We start from the raw sequence: 21,636 nt of genomic DNA on the forward strand, positions 1-21,636 counted from the left end.
TAAACAGATTTCAACACCTAATATGAATTGCGATCCTATGATTTACCCACTTTTATTCCCTTACGGAGACATTGGCTGGCACAAAGATTTACAACATGTTCCCGATAAAAGAACCCGCTAACTGAATCAGGCTTACTCAATGTACAGATTATCAATGAGGAATACATTTAGTATTTTGCACTCCAGCAACAAACTATTCCAACAGTACGTCGTAGATGTGTATGTTAAAACAGAGGGCGTGTGTCTCAACGGTTATCTCTTTCCATTCATTATCTGTCATCTCCAGCAAAACACCTATTCACAACTGCAGCTTTCAAGAAGTATTTCTTTCTTCTTGATTTCTGAATTGTTTCTCACCGTTTTCCGTTCCTATTCTTACACTGCCGTATGCTACGGCTGGCATCGGCTAGTGTGAAATAAAAAAGTGCAACTACTGAGAAGTATTTACAAAAAAAAAACTCAAATTACAGTTAGGATGTTCAAACACATCAGCGAGGTAAGCAATGTGTGCGAGCCACACACTGTTGCTAAACAGGTCTGCAAGTGGCGAAGGTCTTGAAGTCATCTTTTGAAGTTCTCAACAGGTTAATCTTTGACATAATGGTGTTTTGTTTCCAAATGCAGCTTCAGTTTTGACGGCTTCATGCTTTCACATGCCAACACCTCGCTGCACAAAACACACTGAGGTTTTTGCCCTCCTTTGTCGTCAATATAAGAAAATCCATATCTAATATATTCTGCGTTGTACCAAAGTTTTGCCAAACTCATTTAGCAAATATAAGCAAAGTTTGCGGGTCTTTTTCTATAGTTTAAAATGGCAGTTGTCAACTCGCATTACCGGGCATTATCGCCGCCTACTGAAGTGTGAACAGATGGTACTCCGTATATTTTTTCTTAACATTTTTTTGCCCCATTGAAAAAGGATTTTCGACCCACCAGTTGAGAATCACTGGTTTAGGACTCCACTGGACTCACCGATGTTTTGATTTTATTTTTTTGTCAGTTTCTTTCAATGAAAGGCCTAAACTTTTAAGGGTAATAATGTTCTGTCACATTTAATTTGTTAATTGCCGTTTTCTTGCCATTTACTGTATCACTAGAATATTGTCCAAGTAGAACATCAAAGGGTGTAATAATACAATCCATTCCTACCTGCTGGAGGACACACAGAGGGATTTTAAGTAATCAATGCAAGTTGGGACACCTGTGCAAATTGTTTACTTCAACGTACAAGTCTTTATTTACTTGAATTGCTGCAGGCCATCTGTAGGTTGTCACCTATTAGTTGTTCCCTGAAAAGGGCCTGTTTCTGATATTCTGAAAATTCCTTTTTTTTCAATTTCTGCTAACCTAAACTTTAAATTTAAACTTCTGGCAGTTTACTGCTGACCTTTTCACCACTTTAGGTCACTCATTTCACTTCAACTGATTAAATTGGGAGAAAGACTGGAAAAAGTGAGGTGTTCTAATACTTTTGACCACAGTGTAGGGTTGAGGGCAGTCCATTGATAGAGATGCCCCTTGGAGGACCACCCATAAAATACAAGGAACATAACTTTGAACTGCCTTTCCCAAGGTTTCTTCCATTTTTTTCCCTACAGGGTTTTTTTGGGAGTTTTTTCTTGTCTTCTTAGAGAGTCTAGTCTGGGGGTCTGTCAAGAGTTAGGGCCTGTTAAAGCCCACCGCAGCACTCCTTGTGTGATTTTGGGCTATTGTATTGTATAATAATCATAGACACCTAGAAATTAAAATAAACACAAAACTAATAATAGTAGTAGTAGTAGTATTTAACTCAAGTAACACTACTAACAAAGAAAAAAATCAAAAATGGAGAAAAGAAGACAAGGCTGGGGGGCTGTGAAGAGGCAGGGCCTGTTAAAGCCCATTGTGGTATTTCTTGCGTGATTTTGGGCTAGACAAAACTAAATTGTATTGCAAGTTGTATTGTATAACAAGCATAGACACCTAGAAATAAAAGAATACACAAAACTAATACCCCTCCTTGAACCGTCACCTTATCGTGGTGGAGGGGTTTGCGCGTCCCAATGATCCTAGGAGCTATGTTGTCCGGGGCTTTATGCCCCTGGTAGGGCCACCCAAGGCAAACTGGTCCTGGGTGAGGGATGAGACAAAGAGCGGTTCAATAAACCTCCAATGAAAATAAAACTTGGACAACGTTTTCCCTTGCCGGACGCTGGTCACGGGCCCCCTCTGGAGCCAGGCCTGGAGGTGGGGCTCGATGGCGCGCCTGGTGGCGGGCCTGCACCCATGGGGCTCGGCGGGCACAGCCCGAAGAGGTAGCGTGGGTCCTCCTCCCCATGGGCTCACCACCTATGGGAGGGGCCAAGGAGGTTGGGTGCAATGTGAGTTGGGTGGTGGCCGAAGGCGGGGACCTTGGCGGTCTGATCCTCGGCTACAGAAACTGGCTCTTGGGGCGTGGAATGTCACCTCTCTGAAGGGAAGGAGCCTGAGCTAGTGCGCGAGGTCGAGAGGTTCGGCTAGATATAGTTGGACTCACCTCGACGCACAGCTTGGACTCTGGAACCAATCTCCTTGAGAGGGGCTGGACTCTCTACCACTCTGGAGTTGCCCGGTGAGCGCCGAGCAGGTGTGGGCATACTTATTGCCCCGACTGGAGCCTGTGCATTGGGGTTTACCCGGTGGGCGAGAGGGTGGCCTCCCTCCGCCGGGTGGGGAAGGGTCCTGACTGTTGTTTGTGCGTATCGCCGAACAGCAGTTTGGAGTATCCACCCTTTTGGAGTCTCTGGAGGGTTGCTAGAGGGCATACCTTCTGGGGATTCCCTCGTTTTGCTGGGAGACTTCAATGCTCACGTGGGCAATGACAGTGAGACCTGGAAGGGTGATTGGGAGGAATGGCCCCGATCTGAACCCGGCGGTGTTTTGTTATTGGACTTCTGTGCTCGCCACGGATTGTCCATAACGAACACCATGTTCAAGCATAAGGGTGTTCATATGTGCACTTGGCACCAGGACACCCTAGGCCTCAGTTCGATGATCGACTTTGTGGTCGTGTCGTTGGACTTGCGGCCATATGTCTTTGACACTCGGGTGAAGAGAGGGACGGAGCTGTCAACTGATCACCACCTGGTGGTGAGTTGGCCGATGGTGGGGAAGATGCGGTCAGACCTGGTAGGCCCAAGCGTGTTGTGAGGGTCTGCTGGGAGCGGCTGGCAGAGTCCCCTGTCAGAAGTAGCTTCAACTCCCACCTCCGGCAGAACTTCAACCCGCCCCGAGGGAGGTGGGGACATTGAGTCGAATGGGCCATGTTCCGTGCCTCTATTGTTGAGGCGGCTGACGGAGCTGTGGCCGCAAGGTGGTCGGTGCCTGTCGTGGCGGCAATCCCGAACCCGTTGGTGGACACCGCGGTGAGGGATGCCGTCAAGCTGAAGAAGGAGTCCTATAGGACTTTTTGTCCTGTGGGTCTCTGGAGGCAGCTGATAGGTACCGCAGGCCAAGCGAACGCTGCTTCGTTGTTGCTGAGGCAAAACTTCGGGCATGGGAGGAGTTTGAGAGGCCATGGAGAACGACTTTGGACGGCCGAGGAGATTCTGGTCCACCGTCCGGCGTCTCAGGAGGGAAGCAGTGCAGTGTCAACACCGTATATGGTGGGGATGGTGCGCTGCTGACCTCGACTTCGGGCGTTGTGGGTCGGTGGGAGGAGTACTTCAAGACCTCCTCAATCCCACTAACATGCCTTCCAATGAGGAAGCAGAGCCTGGGGACTCTGAGGTGGGCTCTCCCATCTCTGGGACTGAAGTCACCGAGGTGGTCAAAAACTCCTTGGTGGCAGGGCCCGGGGTGGATGAGATCGCCCGGAGTTCCTTAAGGCTCTGGATGTTGTAGGACTGTCTTGGTTGACCGTCTCTGCAACATCGCATGGACATCGGGACAGTGCCTCTGGATTGGCAGACCGGGGTGGTGGTCCCCTCTTTAAAAGGGGACGGAGGGTGTGTTCCAACTATAGAGGGATCACACTCCTCAGCCTCCCTGGAAAAGTCTATTCGGGGTTCTGGAGAGGAGGGTCCGTCGGATAGTGAACCTCGGATTCAGGAGGAACAGTGTGGTTTTAGTCCTGGTCGCGGAACAGTGGACCAGCTCTTCACCCTTAGCAGAGTCCTGGAGGGTGCATGGGAGTTTGCCCGACCGGTCTACATGTGTTTTGTGGACTTGGAAAAGGCATTCGACCGTGTCCCTCGGGAATCCTGTGGGGGTGCTCGGGAGTATGGGGTACGGACCCCTGATAAGAGCTGTTCGGTCTCTGTACAACCGGTGTCAGAGCTTGGTCCGCATTGCGGCAGTAAGTCGAGCCCGTTTCCAGTGAGAGTTGGACTCCGCCAGGGCTGCCCTTTGTCACCGATTCTGTTCATAACTTTTATGGACAGAATTTCTAAGCGCAGCCAGGGTGTTGAAGGGGTCGGTTTGGTGGACTCAGGATTGGGTCACTGCTTTTGCAGATGATGTTGTCCTGTTTGCTTCATCAGGCCGTGATCTTCAGCTCTCTCTGGATCGGTTCGCAGCTGAGTGTGAAGCGGCTGGGATGAGAATCAGCACCTCCAAATCCGAGAGCATGGTCCTCAGCCGGAAAAGGGTGGAGTGCCCTCTCAGGGTTGGGGAGAGATCCTGCCCCAAGTGGAGGAGTTCAAGTATCTCGGGGTCTTGTTCACGAGTGAGGGAAGAATGGAGCGTGAGATCGACAGGCGGATCGGTGCGGCATCCGCAGTGATGCGGGCTCTGCATCGGTCTGTCGTGGTGAAAAAGGAGCTGAGCCGTAAGGCAAAGCTCTCAATTTACCAGTCGATCTACCTTCCTACCCTCACCTATGGTCATGAGATATGGGTAGTGACCGAAAGAACGAGATCGCGAATACAAGCGGCTGAAATGAGTTTCCTCCGCAGGGTGTCTGGGCTTTCCCTTAAAGATAGGGTGAGAAGCTCAGTCATCCGGGAGGGGCTCAGAGTAGAGCCGCTGCTCCTCCGCATCGAGAGGAGTCAGATGAGGTGGCTCGGGCATCTGATCAGGATGCCTCCTGGACGCCTCCCTGGTGAGGTGTTCGGGCACGTCCAACCGGGAGGAGGCCCCGGGGAAGACCCAGGACACGCTGGAGGGACTATGTCTCCCGGCTGGCCTGGGAACGCCTTTGGGATTCTCCGGAAGAGCTGGAAGAAGTGGCGGGGAGAGGGAAGTCTGGGCCTCTCTGCTTAAGCTGCTGCCCCCGCGACCCGACCTCGGATAAGCGGAAGAGAATGGATGGATGGATGGATGGATGGATGGACAAAACTAATAACAAACACAGAATGATGCAAATATTTAACTGAAGTACAACATTAACAAACAAAATAATCAAAAATGAAGAAAAAATGAATTTGAATGCCAGCCCAGGTTCTAAAGCATAACACGAGAGACCATGGGCCACAGCCCAGATTAGCCCGTGAAGACGTCCGTCCATGACTGTAGTTGTGTTGTGTCTAGGAGTGAATTAGCATCCCATTCAGGGTTGATTTCTGGCTTGCACCCGATGCTGCTGGAACAGGCCTTTGGATCGCCATGACCCCAAAAATGAATCAAATCTGGTCAGGAAAACGATTGATATTTGTTTATATCTGAGTGCAGTTATTATGTGTGGGTTAGAATCACTAAAGTATATTAATATTTATGTATATATGTATTTTATCTATCAAAAAAACCATCACAAAGCAGGACGGGATAACTGGCTTATAGACATCATCACTAGATGGAGCAAAACGCAAAGAACGGAAGCAGTCCACTCTTCACGACTGCACATGTCGCCTGAGAGGACAGCCCTGATTCTTTGAGAGGTTAATTGCGAGCTTCCCCTCCATGGCCCTTACAACAGGCTCTGCTGTCATTTGAAATAAGGAGATACAAGTTGTCATCATTTGGTTTTATGCTTTCTCATAATAAAATGCCACCAGACTGCCACACGAATGACACCGGGGCAACACGTGGCAGGAAATCGAGAATGTTTGCAACAAGCTGGCCGCCACTCATTGATGAATGGCATGGACTCCCATTAGGTACAGCACAGGATCATCACTTTGATCATCTGCACCACTAATGTGGCTGGTCAGGCAGGCTAGCAAACAAACCAGTCACTCGTCATCACAATGGACGGTGCCAGAAATAGACCAAGAATCCTGTCAGTGTTAGGCACTTCAGTATTCCAGTATTCATATAAAGCATTAAATGGCCAAAGTCCGGCTTACTTGTCTGAACTTAACATGACTTACAAACCTGAGTGCACATTAAGATCTCAAGATGCCGGTCTGCTTATGATTCCAAGGATTAATAAAATAACAGTGGGAGGTCGAGCTTTTGGTTACAGAACCCCTAAACTGTGGACTGGTCTGCCTGTTACTATAAGAGGTGCCCCTTCGGTCTCAGCTTTCAAATCCTAGCTGAAAACTCACTACTTCAGTTTAGCACACCCTGCCTAGAGCTGCTGATTAACTGTACAGACTGCATCTCTGTTGTCAGTCATTAGCACTAAAACATAAGTAACATGATAGTTATAACTGGATACTAACCCTCAACTATTCTGTTTCTCTTCTCGGTACTCAAATGTGGCACTTGGTGCACGCCCTGCCAAGTTGTTTTGCTTGCCTATGGTAAAGTCATCCCTGATGGAGGATCACAGGAATCATGGGAAAGAGGAGTCCTTTCATCAGATTAGCGCTATTTCAGCTGTGGAGTGGCCAATAGGGGGAGGCAGCTTGATGAATGAGGTCTCCAGGACTCTGAACAAATCCAAATCATATTATGTGATATCATTTACTGTTAAATTCTACTCCGTACTTCTAAAATTTTTATTTTTATACTGTATTGAGGATTTGCTCTGTTCTGTGTATTGTATTGTATTGACCCCCTTCTTTTTGACACCCACTGCACGCCCAACCTACCTGGAAAGGGGTCTCTCTTTGAACTGCCTTTCTCGAGGCTTCTTCCATTTTTTCCCTACTGGGGTTTTTTTTGGGAGATTTTTCCTGTCTTCTAAGAGAGTCAAGGCTGGGGGGCTGTCAAACGGCAGGGCCTGTTAAAGCCCATTGCGGCACTTCTTGTGTGATTCTGGGCTATACAAAAAATAAATTGTATTGTATTGTATTCCAAGCACCGGGGATACCAAACCCAAATGTGACTCCTGATCTGAGCCCCATCTAGGCAGAACTATGAAGAACAGCATTGTCACCCGATGTCCCATTTTTTTGTCACCTTGGATTTGCAAAAGCCTTCATATAACATAACAAAACTGATTTTTAAGGCCAGCATCAGGTGCTTCCTTATTTGCTATGCTCTATTTTACTACATGGAGTGAGAAAATCTGATATGAAACCTCTGAAACATCCAAGGAAAGGGATTATATATGCCACAGTTAGGGAGCAGAATTTGCCTGGGGTTGCCAGCCTGTCAGGGACAGCGCCTCAAAAGGAAGATCGGCAGGGATACCAGTATAGAAAACAGAGTGCAAAGATCAATCTCTCCCGAGGACACTAGATGACAACCTGGTCAGACAGTACCAGGGGTGTATGACCCTGTATTTGGACTGTCTAGGATGGCAAAGAAGGGCTGCTATGAGGCTATAAAACCACCTGGCATTCGAGGTGGCAGCATCAGCGTAATGTATGTAAAGGGAGGGATCAAATTGCCTCCACGAAGGGAAGAAAACCACTATGAAAGTCTGGAAGTTGGCCAGCGAATTGTGAAGACCCTAGATGACACTTCATCCCAAGTGCAAATAGACTGGCACACGTCCTTTCTGAAGAGAGCAGCAACCCAGGAAGCCCACGCCTATAAAGCCTAATGAAGGCTTGGGGTGCAGGAACCTCTAAAGGGAGGTTCAGCCTGATTTTACTGAAGCTAATGAAGGGTTGCTGCTAACCCCAGACATGATCCCCTCACCTCACCTCACTTCACACCAGAGGGCTCATGGAGGAGGAAGAGGAAGGACATGGCAAGGGCTCAAAAATACTAGAAATGGCAAATCCTGTGAAAAAGATACAGAGGAAGGGAGGTAAAGGTGGGGGCTTTTGAACCTCATTGTATGGGGGGAAGCAAGTGAACCACCCCACTGCCAGACAGGGGGTTCAAGACCTGCATAGGAGCTCCCAGAGGGGTCACAGGATTCTCGTGTTTCTTATTGATTCTGTACTTTGTGCTTGCCCACTGTTTATTGCTGCCCCTTGGGTTTTACTTTATAATTCCTCCACCATTTCATATGCTGTTGGTCCACTTGGTATTATTCAGTGTGAGGCGTGATACAACAAGGGGCACCTTCTCTTATTACTAGATATAAACTACACTCAATAACTGCAGCAAAGGCTTGGGGGAAGAGAAAAAAAACAAAAAACAGGTTAAATTACGGGTCCCGAGTGTCAAATTTCATTCTTTTAGAGTGAATGTAGGTCGCATTTTGAATGTGTTCAGGTTTTTCACCATTAAATACCAGGTAAAGCCTTAAAAACATGACACATGAAATAAACATCAGCCACCGCAATGAATGACAGAAACAATAAGTGAAACACAAGTATGATGAACGAAACGACATTCCATAAATATGGATGGATGGGAAAGTGCAATTGCACAGACAAGGACAAAGTGGCTCTCCGGATCAATGTGAAGTGGCTATGGTGACATGAGGAAGCAGGGGGGACGAAACAAACTAACAATAAAGAACAATAAAGGCTAAGGTCAAAAAAAAAAAGGAAAACCATGAAAAATTGGTTGTTTTAGCATAATTTTGATGGGAACTACAATTTCATTTACTGCAGAAACACACATGGATTGTAAATAAAATTGGGTTGTCAAGCCAGGCATTGACAGCTGGTAGCAGAATTTTGGAAAATGATTAAACTGTGTGCTTATTCTTTCTCAAATACATAAAACAAGGTTTTTTTAATAATATTTTTAATTATTTATAAGAATTTCTTTTTATAATGTGCATTTAAATTGCATATATATTTTTTTGCCTTTAATTAAAGTCTTCTTCCTGACTAGCACTGGACTCTGATTAATGCCCAGTGCTGCCAGGATATGCTCTGAATTTGATTCAAAAGGTTTGAAAATGTTATATTACATATATCTAGCCACTTAATAAAAGGAAAAGTGTCTGTGTGTCCACATGAAAGCTTAATATTATATATATAATGTGACGGATGGTCGGGGGTCCATGCCTGGCCTGGATGCCCCTTCACCACATGTGCCAGGAGGACAAGGGTGGGAAGCCCAGTATCTCCCACTGGACACTAGATTGCAACCTCCCTGGGTTGCAGCGGTGCCTCGAGATTCCCCAGGGCTTCATGGGGGTTGGAGTTCGGTGCAGCTCTGTGGGGTTCCACAGATGCCGCCAGGGGTGCTGCAGCAGGAGCTGCTGGACACTTTTGGGCACTGGTTTCGCCTTACCTGGAGGTGCAGCTGGATATCCCCAATCAAGCACCTGGAGCACTTCCGGGTACCCAATAAAAGGGAGCCAGCGACCACCACTCAGGGGCCAGAGTCGGGAGGAGGAGGACAAAATTTGCTGAGGAGGAGTGGTGGTGGGAGAAGAAGGTGCTTGGTATACTTTACTGTGCTTGGGACTGTGTTGTGGCTGGAGGGATTACGGGAAGATGTACCCTCCAGCTGAAGAAAAATAGTTTATTGGTTGTATCCGTGCATCCTGAGTGAATCTGTGTCGGGTCGTGTGCAATATAGCGCCTTTTCGTACAATATATTTATATTTATATATATTGTCACACATGCATGTTTAGGAGACAGCTAAAGGGCTTGAATACATGTGATTCCATGCCAGACCAGGGGGTGGTGAGGTGCACTAGTTTTCCCTCTCAATCTTTTGCAGACCATTCTAGGGAAATCCCGCCTGGCTCTGGGGCAGCCAATGATGTCACTTCCGGTTCCGGTATTCATGACATCACTTCCTTTACTGGCCTTTAAAGCCGCCATCTTGTCTCCAGAGAGTCAGTTCTATTTTGGACTCATTTGAATGAACATGTCTTTGTTTTTGAATCACTTTTGCAGCTGGGAACAATTATATGGCTAGCTGCCCCAAACATTCACAATGTCTTATAGTCATTTTTGTGACAATATATATATATATATTTATATATATATACTGGCAAAATACCCGCGCTTCGTAGCGGCGAAGTACTGCCTTAAAATTTTTATTAAGAAGAAAATTAAACCTTTTTAAACTGAGGGAAAATATACCAATAATTATTTGTTAAGGATCTCTTTGTATACCACATTGTGAGTTCAGCCCTCTGGTTGTAATTTGACCAAGCTGTGCACTGAGCTTACTCTTGAGCATGTAACTCACAGTTGGCCATGTGAACAGTAATCTTGTTTCAAATTTCACAGCTTGGATTGCTGCTGTCATAATCGGTTTGAGTTTCATAGTTTGTTTCAATTACAACAGTATTTGCAGGACTTGTGTTGAAGTGACATTCGGCATCTGTCAAGCGTTGTAAGTATACAACTGGTTTCATCGATAACTTCACATCCAGCTTTTGAGAGTTTAAACATTCATAAACATCAAAGTGTCCACTACTGAAATCATTACCTGTGAATCTAAGATGTTTAAGAGACATTGGCGGTTGTCGAAAGGTGTAAAATATTTGGCCATTTCGGTACACTTGAAAGCGACAACCGAACAATTCAGCAGCAGCCATCAACTCACATGCAGATCCATAGGTGAAGGGCTTAAGCATTTCACTCTTCTAGTGCTCCTGTGTAGTATAATTATCTCCTGTACCGTCATCAGTCCACACCTTGAACCTGTCCCAGTCATTCAATACATAAGACACAATGTTCCACTGGATATCAAGAGTGAGCCTGATATGGCCGTGCAATATGTAACACAGAGAATGGAAAAGGTAAGTGCCATCTCTGGGCATGGAAACCACTCGGTAAGTGACAGTTCTTTGATCGATGGTGATCACCTCGATAGACATGTTAATGCGGGTACGGTTGGAATGATAAAGGAAATGGGTACCTGAACAATGTAAAGTAAGTCTAATATACCTAAACAATAACTATAATCGTAATAAATGAACAATAAAACAGCAGAGAAGCTGTGGATTAAATAAAAAGGCTGTAGTTATCAGCAGGGAGACGTGAATACCGTGGCGAAGCAAGGAAGGGAATGTAGAGACCGTAGCGACGGACGGCCTTATATAGGCAGGCAGCCAACAACGTGGGAGGCGTAGGGATGGGGGACCCAACGTCGCCTCACACGGTGACCGAGCTGCAGGCTATGGACGTATATATGTACGTAAGTAGGATTCAGTTAGCGTTGGGAACCCGCGTACCAAATTTCTTGAAGATGGGCCCATAAGTAACAAAGACCGTTGTAAAGTTCAATATGGCGGCCAACAGTGGCATCATACCACCGCAATAAGTACGTACATTGGCTTCGGTTAGCGCAGGAAAACCGCCTAGCAAATTTCGTGAAGATGGGGCCATAAATAAGAAAGTTCAACCTGGCGAACATTGTCAACCGTTATGACCGTTATGCATAGAATTTCGAAATGAAACCTGCTTAACTTTTGTAAGTAAGCTGTAAGGAATGAGCCTGCCAAATTTCAGCCTTCTACCTACACGGGAAGTTGGAGAATTAGTGACGTTGGAAAGTTCAATATGGCGATGTGGTCGACAGTGGCGTCATACCACCGAAATAAGTCCGTACATCGGTTTTGGTTAGCGCAGGAAAGCCACTTACCAAATTTCGTGAAGATGGGGCCATAAATAAGAAAGTTCAACATGGCGGACGTTGTCGACCGTTATGACCGTTACGTGTAGAATTTCGAAATGAAACCTGCTTAACTTTTGTAAGTAAGCTGTAAGGAATAAGCCTGCCAAATTTCAGCTTTCTACCTACATGGGAAGTTGGAGAATTAGTGATGAGTGAGTGAGTGAGTGAGGGCTTTGCCTTTTATTAGTATACAGTAGATATATACCGTATTTATGTGCACATTTTTTCCCGAAAATTAGCATTAGAAAATCAGGTGCGCGTCATACATGAGGAAATGTAATTCTGTAATGTTTACTTCTTGTGCTTGGGCTCACTCGCTCACTCTCGCGTGTTCTCTCTCGCTCGTGCTCTCACGTTCTATCTCTCGCTCAAACTCTCGCACTCTCTACCTCTCGCGGAAAACGTGACCTAAACGCTTCCTATACAATCACAACATGCGTCGTACAAAGTCACTTAGCCGCTAACATCGGCAAAACGGTATCCCTTTTACTTTTCCTCCCACCATTAATGTACAAGCGAGGTGAGCATGTTGGCAAAACAAATCCTCCTAGAAGAGAGACGCCCAGAGAAGTTCCTTTCAATTACCTGACATCTCTACATATTTTCAATATTTTTTCTGACGATTTCAAAACTTTCTAGGACCCCGGGCTTTTTGCAGCACAGGCTTACACAGCTAGTATATATATACATATATAAACTTCTGTAATGACATGTTGGACCATTCCTGGGTCAGTTGAGGTTGGGGAGTATGCACTGGCACAACGTGTTGCTTCACCCACCACAAGAAGAAACAGCTTAGGGTCTCAGTTGGCAACCCCCATAGACAGACATGCAGTCCAGTCCCATCCTCTGGAAATGACCCTCTATCTGCCACAGCAGGGTTGAGCTTCCCTGCTTTGTGGCACTGTAGCAAGCCAGGAGGACTGGCCTCTGCCGTCCCAGGGGAAGTAATGCCCTGGGCAAGCTCCTTCCCCCGGTGCTTCCCTGAAGGTGTCCCGGCTGGGTAAGCATCCCGGCTGCCCATTACAAAAAATAATAATAATAGTAATGCAATTTATTTATATAGCACCTTAATCGTGCTCAAAGCACTTCACAGAAATTCAGGAACAACAACTAGGGCACTTACATCACTGGATAAAAACAACATCTGCATAAATACTAAATAAAGATAAATGCAGAACATACAAAGCAAGGAAATAGAATAAGTGACAATAATTCAGAAAGAAATAACAAAAACTCCCAGAAAACCCTGAGCAAATAACCTTCTTTGTGGTACAAACACAAATCTTCCTGGGCACGGGGACTGAGAGGCTAAACTGAAAGAAGGGCTGAGAATGTCAGGGTAAGTTCAATGGCCACCTGAACAAATGCATTGTAAGTTGTTTGTTTTGGAAAGAATAAATTGAGTCGGTCAATCTCATTAATTTTGGGAGGTCGTTGCAAAGTCTGGGCACTATACAGTTGAGGGCTCTGTCGCCCATAGAGTTTAGGTTAGTTTGTGGCACAACAAGATGGCCAGAATCGGTGGATCTTACTGGGCAGACAGTACATCACCCTACAGTACACAGTTTGTTTTGTCGTCACATCAGAATGGACTCTTTCACCAACTCCTTATTAAAAGCTTTCATTCTTGCGTGCCTTTTACATGAATTTTTCTATATGGTAATATTTTTAGTATTATCATATGTACATTACGTACCCTATTTCCTCCAAAGGGAGTATGTTTTTGCATTGACCAAATGAGAGCCACACAAAAACAGATGCATCATTCTTGTGGGCGTGTGAATGTGTAAGAAGGAAGATGTTCCTGATCTCTAAACCGAAGGATCTTTAAACTCCACTTCGACTCCCTTGGATCATTTGGAATTTACTTGCCTTCAGAGGGCGCTACTACAACACACATGTCTCTCAATTCAGGTCAAGATGAGGCCATTCCTGGTAACAGCATCCTTTAGAATGATGTGTATAGAACATTTACGTTACAGTGCAAGAAGCAAAACAAATCACAAAATGGAATATGAAATAACAAGGCATACCTTCAACTTGGATAATTGTCCTAAATCCTTTGCAGCAATAAAAATCATCTGAGGTCCCTGCTGGAAGGAAAAAAGAACGATTAGCCCAGGATGATAAGAATTAACATCAGCTACTACCATTTTGAAACTTCGGCTGCAAAGCAGTAGCAGTGATAGGATTTTATCTACCCCATGGAGCGACTGCTGCTTCACCACCTGAGGCCACAGGTCCGCCACGTCCTCGACCCTCTGCAGTTCGCGTACCAGGAGAAGGTGGGAGCGGAGGATGCCATCATCTATATGCTACACCTATCCCTCTCCCACCTGGACAGAGGCAGTGGTGCTGTAAGAATTATGTTTCTGGACTTCTCTAGCACCTTCAACACCATCCAACCTCTGCTCCTTACAGACAAACTGACTGAGATGGGAGTAGACTCACACCTGGTGGTATGGATCATGGACTATCTTACAGACAGACCTCAATATGTACATCTTGGGAACTGCAGGTCTGACATTGTGGTCAGCAACACAGGAGCGCCGCAGGGGACTGTACTTTCTCCGGTCCTGTTCAGCCAAAATACATCGGACTTCCAATACAACTTGGAGTCCTGCCACGTGCAAAAGTTCCCTGATGACACTGCTATCGTGGGCTGAATCAGGAGTGGGCAGGAGGAGGAGTACAGGAAGTTAATCAAAGACTTTGTTAAATGGTGTGACTCAAACCACTTACACCTGAACACCAGCAAGACCAAGGAACTGGTAGTGGATTTTAGGAGGCCCAGGCCCCTCATGGACCCCATGATCATCAGAGGAGACTGTGTTCAGAGGATACAGACCTATAAATACCTGGGAGTGCAGCTGGATGACAAATTGGACTGGACTGCCAATACTGATGCTCTGTGTGAGAAAGGTCAGAGCCGACTATACTTCCTTAAGAAGGTTGGCGTCCTTCAACATCTGCAATAAGATGCTGCAGATGTTCTACCAGACAGTTGTGGCGAGTGCCCTCTTCTACGCGGTGGTGTGCTGGGGAGGCAGCATAAAGAAGAAGGACGTCTCACGCCTGGACAAACTTGTTAAGAAGGCAGGCTCTATTGTAGGAATAAAGTTGGACAGTTTAACATCTGTGGCAGAGCAACGGGCACTAAGCAAACTCCTGTCAATCATGGAGAATCCACTGCATCAACTGAACAGTGTCATCTCCAGGCAGAGGAGTAGCTTCAGTGACAGACTGAGGAGATCATTCCTCCCCTACACTATGCGAGTCTTCAATTCCACCCGGGGGAGTAAATGCTAACATTATTCAAAGTTATTGTCTGTTTTTACATGCATCTTTATTACTCTTTAATTTAATATTGTTTTTTTTTGTATCAGTATGATGCTGCTGGATTATGTGAATTTCCCCTTCGGAGGGAGGGAGGGAGTGAGTGAGTGAATGAGTATGTATGTATGTATGTATGTATGTATGTATGTATGTATGTATGTATGTATGTATGTATCTATCTATCTATCTATCTATCTATCTATCTATCTATCTATTATTAGAGTGAGTGTATGATACGCAACAAAATGACTGCTGCAGTCCTCTGTCAGTGCTACTCAAACATAACAAAGGTGTCAGCATTAACATACCTGTTTTCTGAAAGAATTTGATGAAGTCCCACATGAGAGGTTGGGCCTCAAATTAAAAGAAGTGGCAGTTCAGGGTACAGAATTGGCTAAAACAAAGGAAGCAGAAGGTGTGAGGAACCTAATCAGAACTGGGAGATGTTCAAAGTGGTGTCCATCAGGGGTCACTGCTATTTTTAATATACCGTATATGCTCACATATAAGTCGGGTCTTAAAACCCGAAAAATCCATCATAAAATCAGACTCCGAGTTATATGCCCGTTCAAAAATGCAACACTTACATCTTCTTGCCTTCTCCAATCTCTCATCAGTTTTTCAGACACATCAAATTTTGTTGCAGCAGCTCAGTTACCATATTTCTTTCGCTACTTCAATGACTTTTAATTTAAAACCAGCTTCATATTTTTTTCTGATCAAATGCTCCATTGTAGATAAGTGATGCTCTTACGATAAAGGTGTATGAGGGGGTGAGATACAAACAACACAAAACAGTGCAAACGTCACTTCAGAATAGTTTGGGTATTACCGTGTGGTCATGTAGGCACAATACATAGAAATAAAAGGCCATGTGCTCCGTGGTTACTCTCTCAGGTGGGCGTTAGCATATCATAATCTCTTAGACCAATAACATGAGTTTTCCGCATTCGACTTATACGACTGACATTATAAAATACCAGAAATTATACAGTGAAATCAAGTCCCGGCTTATCAGCGATTATATACGGTATATATAAAGGATTGGAATAGGAATATGAATATACATAACAAGCTGGACAGTTTTTCAGATGATCCCAGGCTAGACGATTGGCAGATAATCTGGAATGTGTTGGACAGCATACAGGCTGGGGCCGATTTGCGACAGATGAAATTTCATGTTAGTAAATTTGAAGGATTACATGTAGTAAGTTTTGAGAAGCTTCAGAGGCTAGGAAGGCATTAGTTGCACCACCACACGCTCATTTTTGTTCAGGGTTTTGAACTTTGGCAATAAACGAAGTGGCCCGGTTGGCACCTCAACTTTATTTTGGCCCGCCTCTCCCTAATTTGCATCTCAAAACCATCAAAATGGTTCACCGACCTGAGAAGATCAATGTTACTGAGACCTTTAACGTTCTTCCTTCTTAGATATTATATGACGGGCACAGGTTAGCTGTGGCTTGTTTTGTGTCTCATTATTGAGTGCTAATTAACGAAAAAAGAAACAATTAAGGGTCTGAGTCTTACCAAGTCAATTAAAATTAAGGTGAAAGAGTTCATTAGCAGCAAAAACTGGATGTTAATTAAGAAAAGGGTCTGAATGAAAACCTGAAGCCTTGGTAGCCATCCAGGACTGGAGACGGAGACCCCCTGCTCTAAGGTCACCAGTTACAGTCGTTTTTGTTTACTGCAGTTGGTTTACATTTAATCTTACATTACCAATTCAGACCCTTTGCATGACCCTTTTAAGGTGTGCCACTTAAATGCTTCCTTTGCCCAGACAGTGACATCCTGTGCCAACTGATCATTCTGTCACACTCTTCAAAAGTTAATGTTTGGATACACAACCCCTTATTTATGTCCTTCCTTCATTTCTACTATATAGTGCCTTTCTTAATGAGCAATACTGAAGAGTAATCTTGTCCCCTAACTTGCCTTTACATGACATTGTGTGCTTCTTAATGGGTACCCGCTACCTTTCTTTCTGACGTGCTGCTTGGTATGAAGGTGCAGCACCGAATTTCCTTCTTTTGCATGATATATTCTTGTTATGGTGAAGAAAGCCAACTCCAATTTCTCCATTTGCTTTTTTGTTTCATGCTCAGATGCCTAGAATTACAGATCTTGTCTTCTCAGACGTGCAGATTTCCAGGATAACGGATGTCAGAATCTTTCCGTCTTCAGCGCCGCCGACTCATTTCAGTGTTTTCATGTCAGGCACTCAGTATTCTCTGCACAGGAACAATCAGACTGCAGTACCTGCGGGACTCGTGCATTTAAAACACGCAAGTATAATAAATATTTACGCTTTGTGACAAATGAATCACTGGAGTTCAGATGGCTTCAATTAACTTAACTGGTAATTATCAAAAGAAGTGGGATTGGGTATTGTTATAAATACACAGATTGAATCACGGCAAGTGCAAAGTCGACATAAAAAGAAGGTATCTCCTTTTTGTAGGTAAGGCAATTATAGAATAAAAAAAAGACTGATTCCCGGGAGTGCCAAATAAATTACATATTTATAAAAGCAACTGAATGTGAACTGAGGATCCTCCGAAGCTGTGCTTTTCAGGTAAAAGGCTAAGGCCTCTAGCTTCTTTTTACTGCTTGTAATGGGGTTTGAAAATTGGAGTTTTTTTGTTTTATTTAAATGAGATTCGTTATATTTCATTTTTGTGTTTTATTTTAGATAAGAGGGCGGCACGGTGGCGCAGTGGTAGCGCTGCTGCCTCGCAGTTAGGAGACCCGGTTTTGCTTCCCGGGTCCTCCCTGCGTGGAGTTTGCATGTTCTCCCTGTGTCTGCGTGGGTTTCCTCCGGGCACTCCGGTTTCCTCCCACAATCCAAAGACATGCCAGTTAGGTGGATTGGCGATTCTAAATTGGCCCTAGTGTGTGCTTGGTGTGTGGGTGTGTTTGTGTGTGTCCTGCAGTGGGTTGGCACCCTGCCCGGGATTGGTTCCTGCCTTGTGCCCTGTGTTGGCTGGGATTGGCTCCAGCAGACCCCCGTGACCCTGTATTCGGATTCAGCGGGTTGGAAAATGGATGGATGGATTTTAGATAAGATGTAGCTTTTAAGTGAGTAAACTCTGTGACTAAGACTATACTGTAGCTGTACTCTGGGACTTACAAGAAAAACTAGCATTTCTTGAGTTTAGAAAAAAGATTTGGGTGAAGTTAACTGCAGGCACAGGACAAGACTAGCTATGGGTGATTCGTGAAAAATATGCTCTTATTTGAACAACTCCTTTCATTGAATCATATGAACCAATTCATGAGAGCGAACAAATCTATTCAGCGGAGTTCAACGCCAGCGGTCAAGCGCGTGTGTGTGTCCTTCCCACGTGACATCATCGGCATCTTTCATTTCATTGATAGATACTTGAAGTGGATGTGCAGGAGCCACCTGGATCAGAATTCTTGAATTATTTGATTTGTGAACAAATCACTACCCCAAAATCAAGTCTAAAGATTCTCCTTCATTTCATTTGCGAACAAATCACTACCCAAAAATCAGTCTAACAATTCTCTTTCATTTGATTGCAAACAAGTCACTACCCCAAAATCAAGTCTAAAGATTCTGGTTTGTTTGATTGCGAATGAGTCACTACCCAAAAATCAATGTAATGATTCTTGTTCATCTGATCATGAATGATTCACTATCCAAAAATCAATCATTTGATCGAGAACAAGTCACTACCCAAAAACCAATCTAATGATTCTCGTTCATTTGATTCATGAATGAATCACTACCTAATAAATCAATCTAATGATTCTCGTTCATTTGATCGCGAATGATTCACTATCCAAAAATCAATCATTTGATTTAGAACAAGTCACTACCCAAAAATCAATCTAATGATTCTCGTTCATTTGATCGCGAATGATTCACTATCCAAAAATCAATCATTTGATCGAGAACAAGTCACTACCCAAAAACCAATTGAATGATTCTCGTTCATTTGATTCATGAATGAATCACTACCTATAAATCAGTCTAATGATTCTCGTTCATTTGATTGCGAATGATTCATTATGAGTTGCACAATTTTCATTTCCTTGTGATTCTGTAGAGAAATGTCTTATTTTAAGTATGCATCATTAAACGTCTTATCATACTTTGTTTATGGCACATGAATTATCATCTTAAATATATAATTAATTATATAATTATAAATGTATATATAATTAATTATACCTAAATAATTTAATATATGTATGAAATCGGTCACATGTTAATTAACAATAATCTTATTTATATACAGTACATGCAAACATATACTGTACATCAGAATAATGTTAGTCATTATTCTCCCATTCTCAAGGTGCCAGCTTCTAACCCCAGCTATGGTTCTGAACCTGAGGTCACCAGCTTCAGTTGCTTTGTTTGATTCGCGTAGCTCAGTCAGGGCAAGTGCCCAGGAATAGTGACCCCTTAGCCCCTAGAAAGATATTCTTGCTTGCTCCATTTTCTAGCTAAGGTTGACAGCCTTGGCCATATTGCTTGATTTGTGTGCTTCAGAGATATGTGAGGAGTGGACATCTTAGGTTATACATGTAAATCAAGGCTAATAATTTAGACATTTCAACCAATATAAGAAGAACCTTAGAGGTTAAAGTGCCTTTCATGGACACTTTTACACACCAAAACTCTGCTCCTCACCAGCTTATTTGTTTTCACTTAAGAAAGGTGAAAAAGGACAAATCATGGACCTTAAACTCCCTCTACACACTTCACAATATCGAAGCTGGGCCCAACCATGTAAGCTCATACCATATTTGCAACTCACCGTTTGGTCTGTAAAAGCAGGCAAGACGATTTGCTTTTCGATTGTGTTCAGGACGATCTTCCACAGTTCCTTCAGAACTCTCTTCAGGACAGTCTTCTCACAGATTTTGGCAAACAGCATGAGGCTGAAGAGACAAAGTGGCCAGTGTCAATGACCGAACAGTATGGTACCTCGTCAACCACAGTTCAATTTTGTTAATTTAGTGGATGTTTTGGGGACAAATTGACGTTACACACAATAACAATGGCTTGAATAACTGCACAGTGTAAGCACAGGCATGTGAACTGACTGACTGAGGGTCACAAAGACAACCAGGCATAATCTTGTATTTGCAGTTATACTGGTTAATGCGTTCTGACTGGATACACTGTTGTTATTAATATTCATGCCTCCATAATCGGAGTACAGGTGGATGAAGTAACCCATTCAGAGTCCCTCAGTCTTACCTTGAGCTTATAGTACAACACCTTAGTTGATCTCTAAGCAGCTTTACCAAACCCAACCATCCATCATTAAACCTGCTTTGTCAAGCTTTGGGTTGTGGGGAGCCAGCATGGTGTTACATAGCAGAAGCCAAACCAGTATGGGGAGCCATAAGGCTATGCTGCTGGATAGAACCAGTTTGACCCCTATTTCTCAAAACAATGTAATGTTTAAGCAGCACTAGAGAAGAGCAACGAGACTGACACCAGGACTGAGATGTATGAGCTGTGAGGAGAGACTGCAGGAGTTGAAGCAGAGGTGACATGACTGAAATGTTTAAAAATGTGAAAGGAATTAGCACAGTGGGTCAAGGCTGTCACTTTGAAACAAGTTCAACAAGAACACAGGGACACATTTGAAATCTTGCTAATGACAGATTTCACACAAAGGTTAGAAAATGTTCTTTTGTTTTCACATGAAGAATTCACAGACGCGTGGAATAAATAAAGAAAGTAGTATGGTGGAGGGTTGGACTTTGGAATCTTCAAATCTCAAATTGATGTTATTTTGGACCATCTAAGGCAGGGGTCCCCAGGTCCAGTCTGGGAGGGCCCCAGTGGGTGCAGGTTTTCATTCTCACCCTTTTCCTAAGTAATGACCTGCTTTTGCTTCTAATTAACTTCTTTTGACTTGTTTTTTAAGATTACTTCCCCTGAATTTCTTCATCGTTCCTCTGAGTTGCTTCATTTCTTTCCTTAAATGGCACTCAAACAGAAATGAAATGTGACGTGAGTGAGCCAACAGAAGAGCAGCTAAGTCAGGGCCTCAAACTCCAACCAATTGCTTCATTAGACACCGAGTCTTGTTGTTAATTAAACTTGTTCTTTAATTCCATGGTTTGTTGCTGCTCTCTTCGTGCAATAGCAGACATTTCTGAAATTGTTGATTTTCTCCTTTTTAAAAGCTCTGGCAAAAAGTTTTGGGGTCCTGAGCAGATCAGCAATCCTGAGACCGTCGTCTTTCTTTATTTTCAGCTATTGTATGATGGACACCAGTTGTATCGGCTCATTTTGTACTTCATTATTGTTCAGCTACAAATTAAGGAAAAAGAAACAATTAAAGGGTCTGTGGATCTGAGCAGATCAGCGTTCCCAAGACTTTCATCTTTCTTTATTTTCAGTTATTGTATGATCGACAATGTTGGTCATGTTTTGCTGGTCACGTTTTGGCTCATTTTGTATTTCATTATTGTTTGGCTGCTAATTAAGAAAAAAGAAATAATTAAAGGGTCTGGGGATC

General features: G+C 44.0%; 1 protein-coding gene across 6 annotated transcripts in view; it reads right to left on the reverse strand.

The window, feature by feature from the left end:
- LOC120539924 (protein unc-13 homolog C-like) overlaps positions 1–21,636 on the reverse strand; it is a 471,266-nt gene that overhangs the window by 35,567 nt on the left and 414,063 nt on the right. For 4 of the 6 annotated variants that reach the window (XM_039770276.1, XM_039770280.1, XM_039770278.1 and 1 more), the window contains 2 exons: positions 19,915–20,038; positions 13,819–13,878 (listed from right to left, as the gene is read on the reverse strand). In XM_039770276.1, coding sequence (XP_039626210.1) covers positions 13,819–13,878; positions 19,915–20,038 — 184 coding nt within the window. The remainder of the gene's footprint in view (positions 1–13,818; positions 13,879–19,914; positions 20,039–21,636) is intronic. The other 2 variants (XM_039770279.1, XM_039770277.1) reach the window with 1 other exon arrangement.

This window comes from Polypterus senegalus, chromosome 12, assembly GCF_016835505.1.
Source record: "Polypterus senegalus isolate Bchr_013 chromosome 12, ASM1683550v1, whole genome shotgun sequence".
Taxonomy (NCBI): Eukaryota; Metazoa; Chordata; class Cladistia; order Polypteriformes; family Polypteridae; genus Polypterus; species Polypterus senegalus.